Source organism: Takifugu rubripes, chromosome 20, assembly GCF_901000725.2.
Source record: "Takifugu rubripes chromosome 20, fTakRub1.2, whole genome shotgun sequence".
Classification (NCBI taxonomy): Eukaryota; Metazoa; Chordata; class Actinopteri; order Tetraodontiformes; family Tetraodontidae; genus Takifugu; species Takifugu rubripes.
Window position 1 is genome coordinate 10,861,129 of NC_042304.1, and position 27,435 is coordinate 10,888,563.

Below are 27,435 nucleotides of genomic sequence, written 5' to 3' on the forward strand. Positions count from 1 at the left end.
TGTAAACAGCTTCTGTTGGTTCTGCGCTCCTGCCTCCTTCTTGATGTCATCCCGCATGTTTGCTCGCGGTCTGTGGAATCTGGCGTCCCGCGGAGCCAGGCGGGCGCGGGGGCTCGCGTTGGAAGGCCCCGCCGTGCCGTCGTGTCTCTTTCATCGCCATCCCGGCTTGGCCAGTAAGGAGATAAGGAGACAATGGCTTGTGAAAGCAAGCAGCAGCAAGGTGTATCCACGGCCCCCGGGTCTCCTCCCTGCCGAGCACTTCAAATCCTCATTAGGATTTCCAGCAAAGGAAGGAGGGATTTTCTGGATTAGGGCTTTGTCGCTGCTGGCTCCAGGTTGCTGTTTGTCATGCAAGAGTACGGCAGAGCTCTCGACATCCTGTCATCTCCTTTTCTCCCAACCCAAACACAGCCCCTCCTTCACCTGGTTTAAAAGAAAAAACTAAACATGTCACCAAAACGTATGAACGTTGATTAATTATCTCCCTGTCCTTGCCACTGGTTTTTGCCGCCGTTCCTTCGGCCCATTTGAGGTGTCTATGCACAGGGGCCTGCTGAACTGGCATTCTTCTTAATGGCTGTTTATGCACGAATAACCTTGCGTAGCATCATTAGTTTGTTGTGTGGCTGTCACGGGAAAATCGGCCTCCACAACAATATATCAGACAGCAGCGACGTCTCCTTGTTTCCACTCTGTCTCCTCTACATGTGCTTTTTATCAAACAAGGTCATTTTTCAGTTTGTCACATCTTCTCGGCCTGATCAAAATATGGTCAACAACAGAGAAATGCGTTCTCTTTGACCTCTGCTGATCCCAGTCACCAAAGTTCTGCCCCCAAGATCCAGCCCAGGCTTGACTGCTCTCTTTAATGAGCCCATTTTTACTGTAAACTATCACAACTGTTATTTGCTGTCCGCATTTGTTCCCGCGGATTGAGAACGACGTAACTAAAAACATTTGCGATAACCTGATGAATCTGACGAGGCTTGTAAGGTCGTGTCGGTGTCTTTAATTAAGGCGCGGATCCCACAGACTTCCACACATAACAACAGACCTGACTTCTAACACGGTCCTTAATTGGGTTTCAGACTTTTCTCGGAGAACGACGAACCTACCTTTTGCTTCTATTATCCTTTCGGGATAATAGACATTCACACGGGTCCTGCGAGATCATGTCTGGGTGGGATTTTATGCACCCTGGATGAGTCATCTACCCTCATGTCCTTATCTGATACAAGCTCTACCGCCGTGCTTTGTCTCGTTTTGTTCTGGAGTCAGGTAAAAACACAGACTCCTAACAAGAATGCCAAAACAATATACGAAAGACAATGTGACTTCTTCCTCTGCCTCGATCCCTAACACAGACACACAAACACACTTATCTGTCTCCGGTGCAGTGGTCTACAACCGAAGGGCGATTATGCTCGGAACATTTCAAGCTTCTGTTGTTTATGTCTGATCCCCGTGTTGTTGGCATCGTCGTATTTGTCAGAGATGTGTCTGCTTTTGGGGTTTTTTTGCACTCTTTACTTGCTTTTAACTCTGCATCAGATGTCAAATGAATTCTAAAGGCCTGGGCATATAGATCAAAAGGCAAATACAGCGGAGACTGAAAAAGCTTTCTGGTTCTTTAATAATTTTATGTTGCTGCAGTCGGTGGACTAGACGCAGGCCTGGAGCGAGTATTGCTGATGAAGGGCTGTTGGGGAAGGGGGCAGATGAGGAGAGTGGTTCTGATTATCCAGCATAGATGGTGTTTCAAACAGGAAGCGGCATGCGCGCCTTGTTCCAGACGTGAATCCGCTCAGCTAGTCAAAGGGCACGAGTAGCTTGGTTTCCCATTTGCTACTGTACAGGGGAATTTTAGGGTGATTAAACCGCGGCGCGCAGGTCGCGGGAGGGCAGCGTTGCTTGCAATATCGACTTATTTGCTTAAAATTATCTGGTGTTAACCGTCACGTCTGCTGTCAAGCCTCTTTGCCTGTATTTATAAACCTGGGCGATTTCAGTTCGACTCCCACGGCCTACGAGTTGAGCAACAAGAGCGACTCAGGACTGGATTCCTTCGAGCGTTCTTCAGAGCCGTGGTATTTATGAAAGCATTGACTCGTGCCTCCACGTTAGCACAAACGTAAACAACAACAATCTGCAGGTGTTGGAGAGGTATGTAATCACCTTTCTTTGTGAGGACGCCGCTGAAAGGCGCGTTGAGTGAAGCGCAGCAGAGTGTGGTTGTGGTTTGGATGCCATGTAAGGAAACCTGATTGCAGAACATGTAATGACAGATTCTGTGAAGAAAACGTAATCCAAAGGCTTATGATTTTACAGAAAACGCTCCGTTCTCAAGACCGAGATGCCAGATCCTCCCGCGTGCCCTTAGTGGAATCCTCTTTGTCCTCTTCCTTTCAGTCCTGATTTAGAGCAGCTATAAATCCTGGAGAGGCACCCATAAAAGAAGGGTGGTGAAACTACGCCCATAAATATAAAGGATTTAGAACCAGAGCCTTCTGAAGGCACTGTGAGTACTCATTTGTGGAGCTTGTTAAGTCGGTACAAAGTTTGGATTAACCAACATCCCGTTCCACCAAAGACAGGTTTATAAAACTGCTCTGAATTAGTGATTGAGTTATTTGGCCCAATTAGCCCCTTTTCCGCCTACAATTCCAAGAACTTTATATACAGTAATTAAATAAATAAATTCCGAGTGCCTTTCATTTAGCTCCACCAGCTTGTTGGCTATTGTTCCACGATTCGACTCGGTCATTTCGAGTAGCTGACTCAAAGTCCAGCTGACTCATTTCCTCCACAAACGCGCTCAAAAGAGTCTGGACCTCATCCGTCCACCTCTCTGATTTTGCTCCATTTGACTTCACAATCAAAACACTAACAAAGCAAAACTTGATGAAATGAAATTAAGTGTGTTCCACCAGTCACATTCCAGAGTGAAATTCCAGGGAATCTGAAAAGTCCTACCTTCCTACTCAGCGCTCTTTTCAGGGAGAGTTTGGGTTTGAGGGAAAGATTTGTCCCCGGATCATTTCAGCTGAACCACACTAAGGTTTTTCCAAATCCCAGGTAAATGATGGAAGTTCCTGCAGTTGACAAGGGGCTGTTGGAGCAGTGTTTATTTAAAAATTCCGACTTACTCAAATGCAACACGCTGCAGATAAACCAAAAAAGTCGCACTCAAGAAGGACCAGGGGGAAAAGTACAGACACACACACACACACACACACACACACACACACGCGCGTACACAAAAACAAAAAATATAGTCATCCATTTGGGGATGACTGTAATTTAGTCTTAATCTTCCAACATTTACTGAAGAAGAACAATAAATACGTTCCTGAACTATTTCACCATTTTAAAGACAACTGTTGAAATTGCTGCCATCGTCTCTTTCCATTGTAGTAATCAGATGAGTAAACACAACCCTGAGTGATGCTGGTGAACAGACAAAAGCCTGACAGGCCTGTTTATGGCGTGCACAAAAGCAGCACGGCGTCACCCAACAGCCCTCCTAACCCAGCCTGCATCAAGCGGGCAGTCTTGCCTGAATAAGAGCTGCGAAGAATTCAGCTGGAGCGGCGCTCGCCGTCAGGGCATGACTAGCTGGTCGGTCGGGGAATTTAAATGCCAGGTGGGGGTCAGCCGAAGCAGCGCCTGAATAATGTGGCACAAATGCATACACATGAGAGCCGAGTCTCGGGGAGAGGAGTCGCTGCCGTGGCCTGCTCCAGGAAATGCACTCTGGGAATGCAAACCAAGCAGATGGACTCCTCTCATTTGTGTGGACTGCCACTGGTGACCCACTGGGAAATGTTTCCTTATTGCTAAGAGGAGCATCAATTGCTTCATTGGAGCAGAGAAGCAAGTCCGGACTACTCAATATATCTGATTCCAGTTTTATTTCCTTCCTTCCTGTCTATCATTTGTAAAGAACGCGACAGAAATTGCACCGGGAAGTGCAGCAAAACATGGATCTACTGCAGCATGGAGAGGCTTTGACTGCAACATGAACACACTAGGACCAGTGAGTGGTGTCTGAAATATTGCCGGGGCAGAAATAAAGGACTTCAATCGGTTCTCAGTCAAAGCGCAATTAATCAAAGTGAGCGTGTTGTGCTGATAAACACTTTCCATCACCTCAATGAGCAAAATCTGAGATGATGTAATATTTGTCTGTGAATAAAGCAAAACATGTAGGACAAAATGAACTGTCTCATGGTCACCAGAAACATTTCATCTACACAAGATGTCCTTGGGTTTTTGTGACCTAAAAATACACTCCCCCAATTTCACTCTCTCTCTCTCTCTCTCTCACACACACACACACACACACACACACACACACACACACACACACACACACACACACAAACATTGAGCATGTGGCCCCAGGGCTAACCGATATTAGACAGCGGGATGACATTGGGCGCTTGTGCAGCGGGCCGACATGTGCAGATGATGTGAAGTCAATAATGCATCATGAAAAAGGGGATTTATGACCTTGATGAGCCCCATAGAGCTTAATTAGGCCTTAAGGTTGATTTACATACAAGGGTGGGAGGAATTTGTTGAGAGTGTGCGTGTCCCTGCGTTGATGTTAAGGATCCCCTCACGTGCCTGCAACTTGATATTGGTTGAAAATATCTCTCAAACGTCGCTGCCGTCCACACACGATGAAATGCTCTGCTGCTGCTGGTGCAGCCATGACAGTTCCTGTGCAGATGTGTGTCTCCAAGTGCCAGCAGAGGATGAGCAGTTTAAAAAGGAGGCAAATGTCTGTAAAGAAAGCCAGTGTAACAGCCAAGTAAAGGGAAGGAGGAATCTGCAAGTCCTTTTTTATCATGCACTCCATTCAGGCAGAAATCACAGGATCTTCTTCAGAGTCATGTACCTATATCAAAGATGCTCCTGATAGCCCCCCCCCCCCGCTGTTGCTATGGAAGTAGCAGAGATGTAAATGAACTCGAGTGAATTGGATGGTGGGGAATACAAATGAGGTCGGCATGCTCGTCTCCCTGCTGCTCTTTGCCTCTTCTTCCCCAGCAGCTCTCTCTTCCTGCCTCTGCACACGGAGGTTTGAAAACCCGGCATTAGCCGGCATTCATCATATTTTAACTGTGCATAATATGGCATTGGACTCTTTTTTAAAAATGCCTTCAGATGTTCTTCACTTCAGATCTCTTTGGCGAGGCATTTTTCTGCAAGCCTGATGTTGTATAATAAAAACTCCGTCCTTTTTCCATTCTTCCAATGCTCGGAATGTTGGATGTTGGATGGATGGATTCATATTGGAAATGCTGCCTTCCTCTACAGAGTTTCTCGACTTTGTTCTGTGGCGTCTTTGACCTACATATGAGCTATGATGCTGAATCATTATCAGATTGCGATTCAATCGCGGCGCTCCACCCGCCTGAAACGCTGCCGTTTGCTGATGTATACCATATTTTCTTTCATCTTCTCCCCTACACGGACGCGACTTTTTAAGAATACACCATGTTGTCGAGGAAATCTCTGGATTACCGAATCAGCACTGTGGGGAGAGACGTGACTTTAAGGTTCTCCTTAACACATTTCATTAGCTTGTGCCTCCAAGAAGAAAGGTTATGAGGGGCGGGGAGGCGAAACCTGACAAATTCAAGCTGTGTCTCCTGCGGCTCGGCGCTAATGCTATAGACCATACCTTTTCTTTCACCCCAAATCCCCCCAGCAAGCGACCTTGTCGGCTCAGGAGTGCAGAATAATGGTACGCCGGGCGGAGATGCTAGCTCATTTACAAGCAGCTGTTCAGCTCTCACCGGAACGACGGGGAAAATCAAAGGGCCGCGCTAACGGCAGTAGACAAGCATCAGGAGCGTCCTCGTCACACTCCCCATTGGTTCTCGACAGAGAAATTATCTGGTTTCACATCAAAATAATCTGAAGACCTCTTTTGTTGGCTGGCCACAATGATGGCGGCGTGAGTGGCTGAATGGGTCTTTTGATCAGTCGCCGCTTTGCCCCCAGACTAACTGTGGAAGCATGTGTAACTCTGGCTACAAAGCGTCATTTTAATACCTAAAACCATTTCCGAGCGAGGTAGTCTTGATGGAAACAGAATAGTTCCTCTGCTACAATCGGTGCTTCGGAAAAAAAAAAAGAGATGCGTTTATTTTAATTGAAAGAGAGTCCTTTGTTGGTGTCATTTAACGCACCCTCAGATCAGAGGCTGCATTTCATAGCTGTTCTTTTTACATTCTCCACGGTGGTCGTAGGCATTCCGCCCCCCTCGGGGTCTGACCGTGTTAATGTCTGATTTATAAACTGCAGGATAGAAGGTCCCAACATGGCTGATGAAGATCCTAATGACTCCTCATTTCTGTGAAATTGGAAGACATTTTGTTCATTACCTATGCTTCAGTGGCACTCATATCCTTCCAGATGGTCACTTTCCAATTGATTGGGCTCATCTGTGGAGAAAAAAAATGAATTAAAACATTACAGCACCGGTGAGACGGCGCATAATGGGTTTTCTTTACGTAAGGGAGTTTTCTCACACATCTCCGGCAGCTTCGGCTCGGGCCCGGATGTAATCGCGAAGGTTACATGGTAGTAAATGCCAGCCAGGGAAGCTTTAAATAGAAGTTTCTCATCGGTGCAATAAAGTGTTATAACCCATGGAAATGGAGGTCTTGTTCACCTATAAAAATCAATTACGAGCGTCCGAATGCTACACTTGTGTAAGGAGCATGTGTCAGAAGGTTGAGTGATCGCGTGCTTTTATTTCACCTTCCTGCTTGAACGTCAGGACTGTAAAACATCCATTATTTTCAATTCTTCCAATAAATGTGGCTCCTGTGGTGGCGACAACTCGGTGCCCTGCTGTTATATAAAGACGCGGCTACGTTCTCCATTTGGTGGGTGAACGGGAGAAAAAAAAAATAAACGAAGCCAACAGGGCCACGATGGGGATCTGACCAGCAATGTTCTCCACATGGTCACAGGATTCTTCTCCCCACATAATATTGTCCTCCTTGATGCCTTCCTGGTGTTTAATTAGGACATAGAAGGCTAAGCTCCTCCTCCTGGACATGGAATGGACGCGTTTCTCTCGGTGAAGTCGCCGTGATGCCTTCAAGTACACCATCAACGCAGAGTTACGGTTATCAAATGCGCCTCGTGTTTCGTGCTTCTGGCTTTGTGAATCCAACCAGAAGAAGGAAAAAAAAAATCCCCTCTGCGATTCGCCGGCCTGTTTTTGCATCGACGCCTCTGTGATGTCATTTGTCATTTTGCCGTCCGCTCAGTCGTAAAGAGAGTACTTGAAACTCAATATAGCAACAAGTGTTTTTAGCCTCTCCAGTAAACTGTTGAGCTCGTACCAGACACGGCCTGACAAGTGTCCTATGGAGCCAATATTTCACCGCCGAGTGCATATTGATATTCGTGTTCACCGTCACCATATGTCAAGTCAAGAACCCGCGTATTAGGAATCGCCCGAATAATTATGCTAATGTCTTTGCGAGGAACGCAATGATTACTTTTCTGGCTCATTTGAATAATGAAATTATTTAGCTAAGTGAGACAGTAAGCGTTTGATTTCTTTTATTTCGTGTTGTATTCGGTAATCATTCTTCTGTAATTGAAATGCATTGTTGTGCCGGCGTGTGAATGATGGTGTTTTGTCTTCATGCAAAAAGAGAGAAATGGGATTTATTTGAAGTGCGCGTGCAAACGCAGAATTTTACATTAAAGGAAGGGGACTCTGAATGCATCAAACAGGGGAAGATTGCTGTATGTCACCCCGGCAGCGTAAATTACATTTTTAGCTTGTTTATTGCTCCGTGACATGAATAATGTAGCTGGATATTCATCGCAAAAAGGGACAGAACTAAAAAAAAAAAAGCAAGTTGAATTGAGAAAGTAATTCAGCCTCAGGCCCAATCAACGTTTCTGAGACCATGTGTGACCCAGCGATTGGTATGTACAAAAAAAAGTCCAACCCAAAAACGCACCTGCAGGATTTTAAAGAGCTTTAAATCTGAGAATGCGTCGCTGTCGTCAGCGGATCTGGAAACGATCCCGGTGCCGTCCTGTTTTCGTACTCGCGCCAAAGAAACTGGCTAAATCGTAAAAGCAGCGGCGGAGCTGTGAAGGCTCTGCGGAGTGATTTAAGTGCTCCGAGCGTCGGCGGAGGTTTCAGCTATCCAGGATCAAACGTGTCCAAAAGGAAACTGCTCCCCCGCGGCCACGAGGGAGCGCACAGGAACGTGTTGCACCCAACCGTACGTGACTGCCGGCCGATCGATTCGTGGGAATCCTCCTTGACCTCTGGTGAGACTCAGACGCTTCACAAAAAACGCGTCAGTGGATCTCTTGATGGAGGAGATGTGAGGGAAGTCGTGGTTTAATGCCAAAGACTGTATATTATCAGATAGGAATTCAGGCCTGGCTGTCAAGTTCATTTCCATGTTTTAACCCCCCCCCCCCCCACACACACACACACACACACACCTCCCCGGTTGCCAGTTGGACCCATTCTCCTGAGCCATCTGATAAATTGTTCATCACTATAAGCGTTTCTTTGGACGCGAGCAGCAAAAATGAAATGTGAGTAAGTCGCTCTGCCTAAAAAGACAGCTTGTGTAAGTAACACTGGCCAGCTGCTCTCCTCCGTGCACATACATCCTTTGTTTACCCAGGCACACAGTCGCCCCATCGCTGCTGAGACGGAAGATCAGGCAACGCAACCTGACATTTATCTTCCTTTGTAAAAAAATAAATAAATAAATAAAAAAAAGTCCGGCCGTATTTCCCGACAAGCAAGGCGAGAACAGAATGTTAATCCTCCCCCTGCCACTGTAGCACAGCATTTTAATCAAAGATAATTGTTCGGGTACCTAATTGATGATGCATCCAACTCGGTGAAATGAAATCAGCCTTTCTAGTCCAATTTAGAGTAGCTGGAGTCGATGTCTTTAAGTAAACAGTTGCAACTATCACTTTAGAAATACACTCAACCATCCATTTGAATGGATGTTCCCAGTCACCAGTGCCCAACTCTTTTAATTATTTATTATTTTATCATACGCTGCACTAAAACTTATCCTGGAAACTTATGGCAGAGTTAGCCATGAGGCCCATCCATAAAACCTCAACTGTGCTTTTCTTTTCTTCTGGAAGAAAATTAATGTAATATTTTTAAGACAATTGTTTTTGCTCCACCTGTGAAAAATTGGTCAAAACCCAATAAAGTGACAGACAAGCTAACGGTAACTGTCGAGTAGGTAGCTTGACCAGCCATCCATTTAGTCTGCTGTTACCTTTGCAGGTTCTGTATTTTGATCTTTTTGGTTCAGCTCCTCTAATGACATTTTTTCACGAGCCCTGCTGCGTCGCTCTTCGAGGATGTCACGCTACTTTACCAGCTAGATGTAGCGATCCACCTCCACATTCCAGTTCAGAGCTGGGTGTATTATTCCAAAATAATCCATGCTGTGCTGAGCTGAACTGTGTCACTTAGTGGAAACACAGCGTGCTGCTCGATATCAAACTGGTCTGAAACTGTTTAAACTGGGCCACCCGGATCAACCCTGCAGAAATGCTCATGCAGTTATTGTTTGGCGTCGATAGCGATTTAGCTAACGCCCTCTATATACATTGTATGTGTGAACTGTATGCTTCTAGATTAAATCTTTTTTTTTTTTAATTTTTCTATTCGCATTCACGTCACACAAAGCCACAATATTGATTTCTACTACAGCACAGCACCCATCTCCCACACAAAACACACAGAAAAAAAAACAACATTTAAATTGTCTGATACTGGAGCGCTGTGCACTGCAGTGGATTAAATTACCCTAATGCTGTACAGATGCTTGTCGTAGTTTTTTGTTCTGGTTGAAAAGCCAGTTTTGTGAAACCACAAGTCCCCGCTGAAAGAGTAAGTGATGACAGCATATTAGAGTTAAACAACTGTGGCGTTCTGAGAAGAAAAAAAAAACAGAATTTGAATGGAATAATTGTGTTTTACTCTCACTCTCATCAGCTGTTGAGCTTGGCTTTTTGAGCCGTGCTGACGCGTGCACACACAGGCCTGCACGCACACACGTGCTCACACACACACACACACACACACTTTCAGGGGCGCTCCAGACGTTTTAGCTGACAAACTACACTTTAATGACGATTATTGATTTTCCTCCGCACCAGTTAGGCACAGGGATGACATACTAGCGCCATTAGCTCAGAGTTTGCGGTTGAGATGTGAAATATTCCCTCGGTGTTGTCTGTCAGGCCAGTTGCACCATTCATGGGTTGCAATTCACACCCCGACTCCCCTGCTGAAGCCCTGCTACGTGTCAGCGTAAAGAGCTGGACTTTTTTGTGGTTCGTTCTTCTGCTATCATGTTTTTTTTTGTTTGTTTTTCATCCTCTTCATCAACACCTCCACACATCTGACTGACTCGCTCCCTATCTCTGCCCTTCCCCACCCCCTAGGGTTCAGCAGAGCCGCCCTGCCTTTCGGATTAGTGCGACGAGAGCTGTCCTGTGAGGGTTACCCCATCGACCTGCGGTGTCCAGGAAGTGATGTCATAATGATTGAGAGTGCCAACTACGGCCGAACAGATGACAAAATCTGCGATGCCGACCCTTTCCAGATGGAGAACATCAACTGTTATCTCCCAGATGCCTACAAGATCATGTCACAGAGGTAAAAAGATATTAACTTCTAACCCTGAGATTAAATACTAATATCAAATGTCAAGAGAAACTATTTCATTTTGTCCGGTTTCCAAAAAAAAAAAAAATTCTAGCTGATGTTGTAGACATAAAATGGCATAATAGTTTTCCATCAGCATCAATTACCAAGCGCAAATTAGCATAAACAGCTAAACCCAAACAAAACGTGATTAAAGACAATAAAATAAACGCAGATTTCCGGATCCAAATGAAATCAGGTGCTATTTAGAGCAGCCGCCCAAAAAATTGCCGCTCACATCTCGTTCATCAGAGAAAAATCAACCGTGTTACGGCAACACCCACACACACGGGTGGGACGGGGTCCCTCTGCTAACACCTTATGCACAAGAGCATAAATATGTGACCAGCTGTCATGTCAGGACTGAGCGGCCATGATGAGAGAGAGGGAGAGAGAGGGAGAGAGAGGGAGAGAAGGACTGAAAGGTGCCGATCGCTGCCATGTTTGCCACACGCTCTGGGAAACTAAAGAAATAAAAGAAATAAAGGATCAACTAAAACAGAGGAGCCTGACTGGATGAAGCCGGATAGCCGATGCACAACCATCGGCCCCGCGTGTTCTGCCGCCCTCAGACGAGTCAGGAAAATTATGATCAAAAATAAATAAATAAGAGAGAAACAGTCGGCTGAATCGCAAAGACGGGAGCAGCAGGAACCACCTGACAACAGCCCCCGTGACGGTGGCGATGCCCCCCAGGATGCAGATTCCTCCCTCATATGCACATCATGAAAGCACCAGAGGGCCCCACCCAGACGCCACCAGACCTGGTTACATGGGGACAGAGAAGTGTGTGTTCCTAGAGAAATGTGTGTGTGAGATGTTCGTACAATGTCTGTCTGTCTGTCTGTCTGTCTGTCTGTCTGTCTGTCTGTCTGTCTGTCTGTCTGTCCGTCCGTCCGTCCTGACCAGATGACAAACACCCAAGTTTGCACAAGGGACTAATTAGTGATTAGTTCTATATAGTTTTATTTTTTTGTTCATTATTTGAAGAGAATACAGGAAGCAAAGAAAGTGGTGATCAAACATTGCCATTTCCTGTCAGGGGGAATCATCATGAAAAAAGAATGGTTTTGTTAGAAGCTGAGAAAGCCCTCGACTGAAATCTGACTTTTACCAGCATAGTGAGGACATTTCTACCAGTCCTCACATTTTTAAAGACTCGGTTCCGAGATTAAGCTCAGCTGTGGTGATGTCACCATCAAAAACACTTTAAATGCCCTTTAAGTTCTTTAAACGCCCAACTGGACCTTTACGATCTTTATGTTTGACCTGAAGTCATTAAGTCCTCAACATCCTGGTGTGGTGATCAGGTAATAATCATGTGACTCTTAACATGAAGGCAGGAGCTCATTTTAAAACTTTTTTTTTTTTTTTATGGCAAATGTAACTTTAAACACATTTAACAGGATCACATCTTTTATTTGTTTTACACAATATAAGTTAGATATTATATTATATATTTTCATGGTCTAACCACCATGATTAACCTTAAAGATGATGGGTCTGGGTCCTTAAAGGCCAGGACTAGGGTTAGGGTTAGGTTTAGGGGTTAGGGGCTGGGTTAGGGTTAAAGATAGGGGTTAGGAGCTGGGTTAGGGGTTAGGGGCTTGGTTAGGGTTAAGGTTAGGGGCTGGGTTAGGGTTAAGGTTAGGGGCTGGGTTAGGGTAGGGGGTTAGGGTTAGGGTAAGAGGTTAGGGTAAGGAGTTAAGGTTAGGGGCTGGGTTAGGGGTTAGGGTTAGGGTAAGGGGTTAAGGTTAGGGGCTGGGTTAGGGGTTAGGGTAAGGGGTTAAGGTTAGGGGCTGGGTTATCCATGTTGTTATATAGTCCTTAGAGAGACACATAAATATATGCGGCCTCTTTACTTTTTAAATCTTCCGAATGGATGTGGTCCTGAAGTGTGAAGAATTTGATGGAGGCTTCGATTGGATCCTGTTGGCACCGGGAGATGTTTTTATATCCGGCTGGCATTATTATATTCATGAGCACAATGATTTTATGAAAATAGCCGTAGGACTGTTGTGGCTCAATTAGAACATTCAGCTGCAAGCAATTAGTCGACTCAAGTGGGTGATAATCTGCAGAGGAATTCTTCATGTGGACACCTCCCCGGCAGATGTGGAACTGCGTGGCGGTACCGTTTGGGAAAATTAATTCATTGATAATAATATTCAGCGAGGTGCCAGTTCTTTTCGCCGTTTTCGTTTTAATTATTGTGTTTTTCATCAGGGCTGATTACAATGATAATGCCTGCGGCCACCAGGAGGAGATCCAGCGGGTGAAGTTGTGACTTGGTCGGATCGGATTGTTGTAGCGGCCGTCTGGCGGGTATCGATCGGAACCCGAGCCCTCGCTGCGGCAGTGAGCAGTAGTGAAAATGACAGCGACGTATTGCGAGTTATCGTCTGCGTAGAAGCGAACGTGCGCAGGCAGGCCGCGTGCATGAGTGGCTCACGTTTTATTGAATTCCCGTTGACTAATGAGCTTCATGGTGAGTATTCGATAACAAGGTCATTGATCGCTGTAAGGGAACATGGCGGAGGTCGCCATGTGCCCGCGGATCACGGCTTTTCCGAGGAGAATATCATTGACTGAATAATCACAGCAGATTGCTCCATAATAGAGGCAGTGAAATGAAATACGTCCTGACAGCCATAGGATGCTTTAAAAAAAATCCTCTCGGTTGCCGTTTTGCTTGACTACACGCTAGCTGTTTGCTAGTAAACCACGCGAACACAGATTTTTATCCAGTTGGTTTCTAAATATATGTATATATACGTATATGTTTTTTAGCAGGCCAAGCTAAAATATTGACAGCTAACTTGTTCTGTCTTATGGGTTCTTTAATATCTGAATGTAATCGTCTGTGGTTTTCGAGTCCTCTTCAATAAACGCGAGGCAGCCGTGGAGACAAAATGATGCTGCTTTCACTATTTATATCGGTGACAGGACTGCTTGCGAGGCTCTCCGAGGAGCGCCATTGTTGCCGCCTGACAGCACACTGCCTTGTTCCCTCTCTCTCTGTATACACAGTGTTAGTGTTTATTTAAAGCACAACAGATTAAGATTTCATAAAGATCCTGATTCAGCTCGGGCGTTTCGGAGGGGTGTGCACAAGTTCATGAGGCGTGAAACTGCTCTCTACTCAACGCTATATCGGTGATGATGTGATAGAGTAAATGCGCGGCAAAAAGATAATTAGGAGGCTGGAATGATCATTAGCCAAATGACTAGTCATAGAAACAAATAACTCTCAAGGAATTAAATTCAATAAATTAAAAGCAAATTCGCACATCAAAGGAGAACGCGCGTTGGTCGGCGGATAAAACACATTACCGCTACCGCTTATTTGTTCTCGTAGTCGAACAAATCTATATTGGACCGGATCTGACAGCTAACAGTGGATGGCCAATAGCTACGCTAATGGGAATTAGTCTGTTCAATTAAATAAAAACCCAAAGATTTCAAAGAGAACCTGGAGTTCAAGGTTGACTTACAGTAACATAGAGAAGAGACCGCTGCAGCGCTAGCGCATAAAGCACGCTATATGAATGCTAACAAAACAAGAACATTTCTATTAAAATGTTCCTGAGGTGTGAAAAGACAGTTGCATATGGCGTGAAAAAGAAACACACATTATTCAGAGATGTATGCGAGGCTGCTCGACGCAGAATGGAGGATTCCATCAGGCTACTTCATTCGCCTGGATTAGCCAAACCCAAACTCCCTCTTTGTAAACCTGTGTCTCTCTCAACATTTGCGTCAGTTACTCATGGTGTTATTTGGTCGTTTACCCAAACTTCTCAAGCTCTCCTGGTGATGAGGACACGACCTTTTCCAGCCTCAGTCCGACCCTTTGATAAAATTCTTAAGCTACTCCTGAGTAGCAATTGGCACCATGCGGGCTTAATGCGTTAGCGCTGCATTCGGCCTTCCGGTAAAGGTCACCTTTGGAGCGGTATAATGTCACAACAGTATTTCCACCGTCCGGAGCAGCTCGGCATTCTTCTGCTGCTCTCAAAATCAATAAGTGAGCTGGACGGATGTGAGTCAGACGGCCCTCCCGCAGACCCCCGAGAACCCGGGATGCTTTTGTCGAGCCTCGCCGGCAGCTCCAGTAAATATAGCATAAGCGCAGACATATGACAGTAATTACGAGTTTTATCCGGCTGTTGGTCCAGTTGAAAGCAGGATGTTAAACGTCTAACGACCTATTTCCTGAAACATTAATAGGCCACCCTCTTAAAAATGCTAATATTAGATGATTATACACGCAGTTTGCCGGCATGTGTTTCCCCCCTTACGACAGATTGTTTCTTTTGCTGCCATTTTGCGGCCCTGAAAATGATTTAATCTTTCATTTTTGGGCCTGTCTGCCATCACCAGGCGCGCCTCTTGAGAGAGAGGTCTGCTTTGATAATTGTGCCATGAACCTCATCAGCATTTCAGATGAAATGAAGCTAGACGGGTCACTTTGAGTTTAAGAGACACTAATTTGATTGAAATTCAAACTGGGAGCGCCAGGAAGTAGATTGCGCCGTCTCGGTAACGCGCCCCTCTCACTCATGTCACTTTCCCCCTCCAGCCGCACAGCAATTGTTCCGGCTGCTGATGCTCTTATTTTGTTTTATTGCGGATTCCCAGCGGCTCCATTCATGGCCGCGATCGAGTGTTGATAGATGGGAAATCAAGCAGTGGGAGCTAAACAATTTAGCATTTAGCAATTAATAAGCACCCCTGCGACTGTTATAGTTAGTAGACGCCATTGTGCGTCTCCATACTGGCACAATCCATCCTGACATCCTGATTTAAAAGGAAAAAAAAAACATTGGCGCAGCGATATGAGGAGTCAGTTGAGCTTTTTTTTTTGTTTCTATGCTAAATACAGTTTAATCATGCATTTATGCAGCGAGGGAAAATAAATTGTGAAGGCTAATCTGCGCTGCAGCATTGATTGAAATGAAACAGTATCTGTTCATAAAGATGGATTAGCGAACAACGATCCTGGTTTCTTTTATCATTTTAGAAAAGCTTTACTTCAAAATCGTGCTTTTTCTCATGGAAATGGAGTTTTTCAACCGTCAATTTATCATTAATTCAGCATAAAATCTCTGCGTCCAATTATTCCTCTGGCGTGATTCATGATGGCAGCAGAAAAGGTTAAGGTGATACTTGGTATCGGGAGCGCTATCAGCTACACCTTGTTGGTGTCTTAAGGCTGAGAGAGATTTGCATCAAATCCAAGCAGCATTTTCTGGAACACACTAATTATGGCGATGCCTGTTTCTCCCCCGAAAGGTCAGAGATGTGATGGGATCACACTCGATTGATTAGCCAGCTGGGAGGGAAAATTAATGTAATCAAATAGGAGAGAAAGTTTGGGTACAAGAAAAGAAAATGACTTTTTTTTTTACACCTTCAAAGTGTCATGTAGATGTTGAAAAGTAATGATTACTTTTTTTTTTACTTCAGGCTCTCGCTCCAATTTGCCAAATATCAGGACTCGCTCAGGTGGGTCCGGAGCGATCGCTAACGCTAACGTTGTGATGGAATTTCACACGCTGCGACAAAAATTCCCGCGTCAGGATTTAGTGGGCTGAAATTGCTGGTCTGGGTGTGAAGCAGCAGGACATTATATGGTGAAATGTAGCTCAACGGCCATCAGGAGTCGAGCAGTGGAGCCACAAATGGTGAAAAGTAAGAAACAAAGGTGATTCATTATTCTAAGAAAATGATTTTAAATTCCATCGTGGTCAACGCTCTAATGAGTGCAACTTTTGCCTCAAAGTTCCTCGTCTCCAACGCCTTTAACAGATGGCTAATTACTCCGTTGTATCATGCAATAAAATAAATTAGCTCCCCTTCCGCCCAGTAAAATCCTATGGTATTTATAGAAATTGAATGTTTCACTCAGGAGGAAAGAGAAAAAAGAAATGCTGCGGCTTAATATTCATATTGTACATGATTAATTACTATATAGCCCCAGACTATCAAAAGATAGTCAGAGATATCATATTTCACATGTATTTAATTAGCGTGCACATTGAGACCTGTGCCCTGGAAGGCCCAAACGCTCAGCTTTTTTACAGGAGAAATTCAGCTCTCGCTGAAGATGACAGTGAGGCCGACGCACGGAAGAAGTCATTAGGGCCGCCTCGATTGGTCTCAGGAGATGAGAAAGAATCTTAGTCCAACAATCACACAGAGATGTATCTGTATCTCTCTCTCTCTCTCTCTCTCTCTCTCTCTCTCTCTCTCTCTCTCTCTCTCTCTCTCTCTCTCTCTATATATATATATATATACATATATATATATATATATATGTGTGTGTGTGTGTGTATATATATACACATATATATACATATATATATACACATATATATATACACATATATATACATATATATATATACAATGGTAATGAGGAATCAGTCAAGAATAAATATATATACACATATATATACATATATATATACATATACATATATATATGTATATATATATATCAACATCGACATATACATATACATATATATCAACATATACATATATATATATATATATCAACATCGACAGTTGTTTTATTCACTCCTCGCCGCCTTTTTGTTGTGTTTCCCTTGGTTACATCCTCTTCTTTAATGTCTTTGTCTGGCAGATCGTCTCATTAGTGCCGTGAGTTTTACTTTTGATATCCCTCCGATTCACACGGCGAACATAAAGCCAAGTTTCATCTCGCCGTCTGGGAATATGTGAGATGAAGCACTGTGGTTTATGTCGCCTAGACACACTATTCTCTATGCATGGACAATGGGGGCAGAATTATCAAAGTGACGGTATAATGTGGAGACGGGGTGGCGGGATGGTGATGGCGGCTCAATCATCGGCAGGAGCCCAAGAAATCCTCTTGTATTTTCCTGGGAAAATGCGTTTTTCATCACGTCTTTACTGCACAGGCTCTGTCCGGGGAGCAGGACGAGGCGGTAGCGTTGAAGAACTGCCTCTGAGCTCCAGAGAGAAAAGTTTAATTAAATCCCGGCCGTTATTGTGATTTCGCCTTTTATTGAAATTACGGAGGCCATTTTTGAAGTGGTTGAATATTTGTGAGTGTAGCAGAAACCACAATACGTACAATGTGTGTGTGTGTGTGTGTGTGTGTTTGTGTGTTTAGTGCTGTGCACACTAGCATTGAGCCTCCCTTTGCGGTTTCCCCGAACTGCCCGATATTATAGCAACAATGTTTGGCAACAGCGCGGCGATTGCCTCTGCAACCCAGAACAATAGCCCGAGCCGAAGCGCGCTACAATGCGAGCGAGAAACACATTTTTCAATGATCTGCTGTGAAATGGGCGCGCGGCTTTAAGGAGAAACAAATTTGTCTGTGGTCTCTGCTAAATCAGCAGAACAGAGTTATCGATCGGGCTCCTCGCGTTGCCAATAGCGCGTTCGGTCCCCACGGTAGCCGAGATGGTTCACGTGAGGTATTGATGTCGTTATCATGATTTCAGTATAGCCAGAAGGTGGCCACCTGAAATTCCCCAGACCTCAGAGCAGCCCACCGAGTACAAATGTCTGCTCTCCAGATGTTAGAAAAAAAAACAAGTCATAGATTTTCTAGGTTAGCATTCTGTGCTTAAAAAGCCCACCTGCTAAAGCTAAATCCAATGGAATCAGTAACCCGCAGGCTATTTTTTTCTATGCACACTGGCCCCAGAGGTCCACTTGTAATTCATTGTGAATGCAACTTTTTTTTTTTTACGCACGGGCATTTATCTCCTAGATCACACTGTACGCGGCGGCGAGCTCATTTGCAAGGACAGGGCTCAGCAAGCTTCAGGTGCCTGAGAAGTTAATACGCCGCTGCATTTTAGAAAAGCTGCAGATTTCTTTCAGCGGCAAATACACATTCAGATTATCTTGATAAATATGTTCACAATGGGAAACCACAGAGGAATTCTGTACAGCGCGTGCAGTCCGCAAGGGAGTGGTGAATGGATAAAAATGCTAAAATGCTAATAGATTTAGATAGCTGGTACATGTTAGCGAAAACATCCCCGCTGTAGAATCGCTTTGACTCTTTATTTCGCTTGGAAAAACCAGCACAGATGTCTCCTCGTTGCTAAATTCTTGATTTTTCCCCTGTCAGGTGCAACAACCGGACCCAGTGTATCGTGATCACGGGTTCTGATGTCTTCCCTGACCCCTGCCCAGGAACCTACAAATACCTGGAGGTCCAGTATGAGTGTGTGCCCTACAGTAAGTCTGACCCTTCTGTCATTAAATGAGACCTTCGCCCCCTCCCCTGCCACCCTTTACTCACCCATCCACCCACTCGTCCGTCCCTCCTCTCCGGCCTCCCTCTGTCACACCACATCCATTCCCGTGTCCAGTTGTCATGTGCGACACGTTCCAGCATCCCTTCCTCTTTCTTCCTCTATCTGTGTCACACCATGAACCTTTCATGAAATATGACCCGTGAAGCCTCCTGACCCTCATCTGTCCCACCTTTATTATTGATGTGCTCGCCGTGCTTCCCGAGGACCAGCCTGGTTATGAGATAGCAGAACTGAGACAGGAAGTCGCGCCGACTCTCCCAGCTAGCGAGCGAGTGTTTTTATAAAGTCCATCAGGTGCGAAGAACCCAGCTCACCTCGGTGGATTAATTAACGCACGTCCGTATAACAGGTGTTGGGAATATGCTAACAGATGTATCGTTACGAAACGCAGCTGAATGGCGCCTTTCAAAAGTCAACACAGGAATATTTCATCCAAAGAGATAGTGTTAACATTTTGTCTGCTCCCTGGGAGCTCAAATATTCAACGCCATTCTGCTCCCCAACAATCTTTAGATTGGCCTTTGTCCTTTAGGCTGCCATGTTCATTTGCCTTTTATGAGGGAAAAATCCCCCGTGTAACCTTTTCAGCCTGATTAACGACAAAGGTTTGGATGATTCGGCAGTCACTGATTAGGTGGACCTCCCAGGAATCTGAAACTTTACCCATATATGAATAATCCATCTTTAATATGTGTGTTTTAATTTTTGGTGAACAATATAAAAGCTGACCTATATTTCCCAGCCCTTCTCATTAGCCATAGACTCAGTACCCCTTCACATGGAATAAGAATGCATTAGTGAACATTATTAGATGGTGAAAGTCATTCCAACCCAAAGGTTAGCCTCTCTTAGTGGCTTACCTGTGATTAAAAATAGAATAGTCGACATTCGCTGTGTGATTTCTGCCACATTCGAGCGAGCCCAGCCCCCGCAGCTTCTCTCTGAAGCACCTAACAGCTTGCTTTTTTTGTTTTGTTTTCTCTGCTCCTTGTTTTATTCGCCTCATAGTTAAGTGAATTATTGATCCGATGTCTTGCCGCGTTACCTCAATCCTTAATAGCGGGATTAGCCTCAAGGTGCACTCGTGTCCACCTGCTGTTATGACTGTCTCCCTTCTCACTCCGAGACCACTGTAGAGGGGAGGAAGTAAAGAAAGAACAGCAGCAGCAGGATTCTCAGGAAAGAAACAGTTGGAACTTCACTCTGAGCCTCCATAAATGTCTGTAGCCCAATCTTTTTGCTTCTCAAGGTCCATGCCCCACCAGAATGGGAGCAAGAACACAGAATGTGTCCTATCGCAACTGCCCCGGTAAGTGCATGCTGCCCTCCCGGTCCGCTCCAGCCCACTCAAAGCCCGGTCCAGCCTTTCCCTCCCTCGATCCTTGTGGTAAAACTGTGCTAGATTTGCTAGACCAGTTCCGTTTTTTTGGTTTTTTCTCCCTTTTAAACACCTTCCATCCCCTCTCCCCAAAGCAAAAGTGCCCCTCCGCCCCCGTGTCTGTAATTTGGATTGTTCTGTAAAGTCAAACCAGAACCAAGAGGAACAATCACAGGGAGAAGGTTGACAGAGCCGAACCTTGCTGGAACAGATGGGATGGCGAAGACGTTCCAAAAGTTTCCCGTTTCCCCGAGGGAACGCCTCCCAGACCAAACACTTGAGTTTGGTGATTAAAACGCCGCAGTGATTCAGGAGCTTAGGACCGCCGGGATTTTCTTGGATCCCAGAGTTGAGAAGTTATTTTGCAAGGAAACGTATTAAATCCACATTAAGCCGCTCAGCGTCAGGGCGGCAGACAGCGTCCTCGTTTGGACGCGTGACCTCTGAACCCTCAAACGTCCCCTCCATATTGAATTCTGCTGTTTATTATAACGTTCGAGTCTTTGCACTGACACAAACAATGTGGCATTCATGAAGGCGAGTGGCTTCGGGATCTTGGGCAGATCCACATGTTCTGTATTTTCATCCTTTCGGCTCTGTAATTCGGCTCTTTTCATGAGCAGGTCCTCATTAGCATTATATTCCTGTTCCAGCCAAGGATGCAAATTGGCCTTCACGTGCCACAAAATTGGCTCCAATCAGGCGACCTAAAAGCCGAGACTCTGCCGGCGCCGCGATTTTGAAGACGCACAGCATTTAAACAAGAGCGGCGGCGCGGGTTGGTTGAGCCGTTTAGCTAAAACAACACAAGCTGTTGATGTTTGTTGTTTAATCGCTGGGTGCGCTCTGTTGCCGAGTGACTGGCACCTGACATCCATCCATCCTCATCTGACTGAACAAATGATCAACAGCCATTAGAAATTCATGAGCGCTAGCAGAGGTTAGCATCTTTGGGGTTGAGTCAGGTTGGGGTGTTCTCCTTTTCTTCTCGTATTGTTGTTTAATGTTTAATATTAATAAAAAAAAAGACTGACTCTTTCTTTTCCCTTGTGCAATCTGCAGGAAACCTCCTCGGCTCTCTGACTCACTCTCTCCAATTTCTGAACACGCTCCTTTTTTCTACATTTCTGCTAATGCCATCAGGGGCTCCCATCACACGTTCCCTACTTCCTTTCCAGGTTTTCTTCGCACCGTCTTTGTCTGTTCCCTTCACGCCTTCTCTGTTTCATGCGGCCGAGGCGAGCCGGACTGATGTTGACTCCTGATTTGACGGCTTCCTGTCTGTGCTGCAACACCTTTGAATTCCTCCTGCAGACTGATGTGCATTTATGGATCCTTATTAATCCTGTCTGTTGCTTTTTCCCTCCCTTTGTTTGTGTGTTGCCAATGAGATTAAGGTCAGACAGAAACTCTCACATGAACAAAAGTCACTTACATTTGCAACACATTTAAGGAAATTGCTACTTTAACTTTTTTTATTTAATATATTAAGTATATGAGTTTATATTTTGCAAATTGGAAAGCACCCACAATGCCGCAGTATTGCATATGAATTCCATTAAGAGCCACAAATATTTATGTATTTAGCATCACATGCTAATGCCATTAGCCAGTGAGCGTTCACTTGAAGTATTCATAGACTATCTCACTGCATTGAAAGCCTGTGTAGACATACAAAATGTGACCTCTTAAAGCAAATCTGGGCTCAGACTTCTGGAATCTCAGAGACCAATTTGTCTCTCCTCACAATCAGAGGAGAAATTTGCTCCTGGACTTTGGTCAGTCCTGATTATCCGGTGCTGTCAGCAGCTCGCGGGTCCATTTTTAAACCCCACAGCAAATCGCTCGACGACTCATTAATATTTAACATGTCTGACATTTAGGATTTAAAATAGGACTGACTGCCTGCGTGTCTTCACGAAGGGAGCGGTGTCGCGCGGTTATCTTCCCATCTCCAGGCTCAGAGGTTGTTTTAGAAGATTGGAAAGTGGAATTTGTGTTCAGTCTGTCTCCATTTTTGCAAAACAGTCAGTCAATATGAGCGTTTATTACTGCTGCAGTGTGAAACAATATAAATGAGGTTTTATCCTCTTGGAAATCGTCTGAATTAGCTTCACTTACTGTAATTGAATCACAGTTTCTCGCGGCTTGCGGAAATTGCAATTACCTTTAGTTTTGGATTTAATTAAGAAGATATTCCCTCACAGTGGAATTGATCAACTAAACCAGAGAGCCCCATTCTAACCTGAAGTGAGCCGTTCCTTCAGAGTCAGGAAGGTCAGGGTTATGACCTCTGCTCTGACCTTGGCTTTAAACTTAATGGAGTAAAAAAAAAAAAAAAAAACTCAATGATTTCAAATTGTGCTCTTGCAGTTAAAGGGATCCTTTTATAAAATCTGTCCTGGATTACTCAGATTTATGGGCAAGATTTCTGCACAGTTGCCTTCAGAGTGCCTTCGCTGTTTGTTGCTGTTTATTTCTTATTTTGAGAATTGACTTCATTCATTGCAAGATTAAATATTGCAATTTTAATAAAACAGTCTTAGAGGACAACAGTCTGCCTCTGCTGTTACTGTCCAAAATGTGACAAGTTTCATCAATTTAGTGTACAAAGTTAAGATTGAAGTTTTTTTAATATTTACATTACTTTTCTGTCAGAAGAGGTGGGCAATATGGAATTAGAATAATACATATTTAACAAACAAAGAAAAGGTTTGGAGCTGTAGTTGTTGGCATCTAAGACAATGAGCTTTGGATAAATCCCCTGCCATGGTAATGCATGTAATGTATATGATAGTGTAATATCATATTGGCCGGCCCAGATCTAAATGGCCTTGTTCTGTGATGGTGGGTGGATAAAAAGGGACCAATATTTGGGACTTTCCAAAAGCCGATTGGGAGTTTAACACTTTCAGATGTAGTTCTGACACAGCTATTTAGTTTGGGGGTTTGAACGTGGAAGTCTTCCCTTTGCATCTGATACCAAATCCATCCACCACCGTGTTCAAGGCCCATTTTTTGGACTGAACCGTTTCCAATGCTTTAATCCTGCCCTTCCTCCAACAGGACCAGCACGTCTGCCGCCTTACCTGATCTCCAACTTCCTGTTTGTCCATGTCTCATAACATGTTTCTGTATATGTAAATCACAGTGATGAGCGTTAATTCATATTGATCTCTTTTTCCCCCTCTTTGCACCCCTTTCATTCTCTCTTCCAACGCTTAAAATAGAAGTGGAGCAAAAAGGTAAATAACAGACATGATCCAAATCCTAGCTCCTTGTTTTGTGGCATCTGGCTGTGAACTGCCTATTTCTCCCATGTTGGCCGCGACTAACACGTCATAGACGGTATCTTCAGAACCGCCCCCCCAGCCCCCCTCACTGTAATGTTAATGGACAGTGTAGTGCAACAAGAGACGTTAGGCTGGCTATGGAAAAGACAAGATGCACGCAGCCAAAACACGTAAATGCCGATGCTTTGGCTGGAGTCCACGGGGGCTTCCTCTCTCAATTCTCCCCAGAGTTCTTTTGCTACTCAGCAGAAAATCAAATTGCCTGCCTTCCGAACCCTCGTCCATAGCATGCCATGGAAACAGTCCCTTGCCCCCCTTCTTTTTTCTTTCTTTCTTCAAGCTATTGATTTCTACTCTTCTTTTCTCTCAGAGCCCCCCCTTCACACCCTTTCCCACCACTTGCTATATGTCCTGTATTCCTGATCGTAATGACCAAAAACACCTCAAGAGACTCGCAACGAGATGTTAGCTACTTCTCTAAAGAGAAGTTAATGGTTGTGACGGTTGCACTCTTTTGCTAGTCCTCTCAGGTCCACGTACAGCCAGTACCCTTTAGCAGACGCCGCTGACTCCTGCTCTCTCATAACCTCTCCGTCTGTTGCCGAGTGACGTTAGTTGGCTGCATTATTCTTATTATTTTTGTTCACAGGACCGATTGTTGCGTTAAATTTAGTTTTTGTTACGTTACTTTTTTCGTCATTTGTACTCTACTCCTAACAGTAAATGTCTGTGGGGCCAAGCTTCTTTTTGTTACCCACAAAATTTACATATCTGTTTTGTTCAATAACTTTTTTTTCTTTTTCCTTTCTATGCACCACACTAAAATCCGTAAACTGCTTGTGAATATTGGCTCTATAGCTTTTAGTTGTGTTGTGGCCACTCTGCAGCGTGTATCTGTCCCCACTTCTCATGTATAACCTCTTAATAAAAAGAAGCCATTAGAGATTTTGTGGATGTCACATGTTACTTTGTGCGGCTTGTTTTTTCACATGTTAACCCGAAGATGTTTTCTTATTCTATTCTTCTCTCACTACTAGTTTTTCTTTGTCCCGGGACTCTGAAAGCTGTCGGAGATCCTTCCTTTCTATTCGAAGCGGAGCAACAAGCTGGCGCCTGGTGCAAAGACCCCCTTCAAGCTGGCGACAAAATTTACTTCATGCCTTGGACTCCATATAGGACAGACACTCTGATCGAGTACTCCTCCCTGGATGACTTCCAAAACGGCCGGCAAACCATCACCTACAAGCTTCCTCACCGGGTAGATGGGACCGGATTCGTGGTCTACGACGGGGCCGTGTTTTTCAACAAGGAGCGCACCCGCAACATCGTCAAGTTTGACCTGCGGACGCGGATCAAGAGTGGTGAGGCCATCATCAACAACGCCAACTACCACGATACGTCGCCCTACAAGTGGGGCGGCAAGACAGACATCGACCTGGCGGTCGATGAAAACGGCCTGTGGGTGATCTACGCCACGGAGCAGAACAACGGCATGATGGTCATCAGCCAGCTGAACCCCTACACGCTCCGCTTTGAGGCGACCTGGGACACGGCCTACGACAAACGTTCTGCCTCCAATGCCTTCATGGTTTGCGGAGTACTCTATGTGGTGCGCTCCACCTACGAAGATAACGAGAGCGAAGTCAGCAAGAGCCTGATTGATTACATTTACAATACCAAACAGAACCGTGGGGAATATGTTGATATCCACTTTCCCAACCAGTACCAGTACATCACGGCTGTGGATTATAATCCGCGAGATAACCAGCTCTATGTGTGGAATAATTTTTACATTCTGAAATACAATCTGGACTTTGGGCCACCTGATCCTGCTCACGGTAAGAGACCACTCACCCCCCCGTCATTTGTTTAGCAGACAGCTTTATTAAAATGATAACGCCACAGCCTTGATTTGAGCTGTCATCAAAAGAAATTTATGTGTTGGTCCTCGTCTATGCAAGTGCCACAGCTGACTGATTTTTAATTTAGAATCTAATATGTGCTAGATATGTCACGGCAGCTTTGGAGTGTAGGAAACCATCTCTGGGGGTGAAGTGAGTGGAGCTCTGTGGTAAACAACACCTCGAAGCCAGTTACCATATCATAAGGGATCAGCATCGAGGGGATTTGTGAAGGTTTACCATCCGGGCGTTCCCAGAGTCCCCGGTGCCAAGGCTCAAGGGACCCCCGCTAGCATAGCCCTTTTTTTTAGAGAGCAGTGCAGACGCTGAAAGATATTTTTTCTCTTCTCGAAACATGCATGCCCGGACAGGTGCAAAATCTGGCCACGGGCAAGGATAGATCATTCCCCAAGCGATTTTGATATTCCAAAACTCTATTGGCCATTTAAAAAATACTTACCTCTGTGGATAGACTGGAAGGTTCGAATACTGGAGATTGTAAAAGCGAAGGAGAGGGATCAGTCATCCCGGGTCACATCAGCAGTCTGTGTTTTTAATTTATCTGTCAGAAGCTGAGCAGAGGCTAGCCGAGGCCTGTGATAGCCTTACAATGAGAATATAATAGCAGTAATTATGCTAATCCCTTCCGCAACTACAGCCTCGAGTCCGCGTAATTCTCCGTGTAGCCAGTGATGCGCCACAGAGGTCAAGCAACTTTTCCACAGATTATCCAAGAGCTCAATATTTATTACGCTGTTTGCACGTCCACTCATGTATCGATATGACACGAGCTAGGCCGGCTAAATTGGGTTCAACTGGTGGTGCAGCATCAATTCAGCCAGGCTAAAGAGAGCCCCGCTCCAATTAACAACGCAGTCCAGTTTGAACGAAAGAATTTTACACTTTTAGATCCTCATCCTTTAAAAAGTATTCTTACCTCCCCAGTTAACTGAAGGTAGGTCTGGAAATAAGAATAAATAAATGATTGTTATGGTGGTTTCAGTCTGATATCCTAATTCAAAAGGCCGCAGAGTAGCAGATGATGTAATTACCTGTAAATTTACCTGCTCCTTCTGGTATTAATGCATTTCCACTTCGGTGTTTGGTCACCTTAATAACATATCGACAGATCAGATAATCAAATTTGAAGCTACATCTCCAACAGCTGCTGGTTCATCCTGAGTGACAGCGACCTATCAGAGGTAGTTTAGGCGTGCATACTTAAAAACACGTCCTGCTTGTGTGGTTTGGGTGTTTGGTGCCTGGCACCTTTGTATTCCGCCTCTAAAAGTTCTGCAGTTACACTTTTGTCATTTCTCTTTACTGACAAATGAGACGCGCTGGCTCGCCTGCTGACTAATGTATGTGGAATGGCAGTCGATGAGCGTGAGGGAGAATGGTCCAGGATGATCATCAAGATGTCAATAAACTTGTCCTCCCACACGGCTGAGGTTGACACATAAATGATGGCACTTTTTTCTGGCTGTCACTGGGGTGTCCTCTCCACGATATCTTGATGCTCATTCCAGGCTCCGCTTCACTAAGCACCCAAACATGCTACGCTTTTTTGCTGTTGGACATGGAAGGTAGGTTATATATTTGTTTTTTTTCAGTAGCTCCTGGTTAAAATCTATATATATATAGATTTTTTTTTTACAAAGTTCAGTGAAAAGCTCTATTAGGTTGAGAATGTCATGCATATGAGAGGGAGATGTAATTGTGGGCAGTGATATTGACAGCGTGCCACTTTGCAGCAAGTGTCCCACTTCTTTTTTTTTTAAAC

The 27,435-nt window shown here is 44.7% G+C and overlaps 1 protein-coding gene across 24 annotated transcripts in view; it reads left to right on the forward strand.

The window, feature by feature from the left end:
• Positions 1 to 27,435, forward strand: part of adgrl2a (adhesion G protein-coupled receptor L2a) — a 76,953-nt gene that overhangs the window by 20,796 nt on the left and 28,722 nt on the right. For 17 of the 24 annotated variants that reach the window (XM_029827955.1, XM_029827956.1, XM_029827942.1 and 14 more), the window contains exons 3-6: positions 10,489 to 10,702; positions 18,891 to 19,000; positions 23,689 to 23,703; positions 24,789 to 25,589. In XM_029827955.1, the coding sequence (XP_029683815.1) occupies positions 10,489 to 10,702; positions 18,891 to 19,000; positions 23,689 to 23,703; positions 24,789 to 25,589 (1,140 nt within the window). The remainder of the gene's footprint in view (positions 1 to 10,488; positions 10,703 to 18,890; positions 19,001 to 23,688; positions 23,704 to 24,788; positions 25,590 to 27,435) is intronic. The other 7 variants (XM_029827939.1, XM_029827945.1, XM_029827949.1 and 4 more) reach the window with 1 other exon arrangement.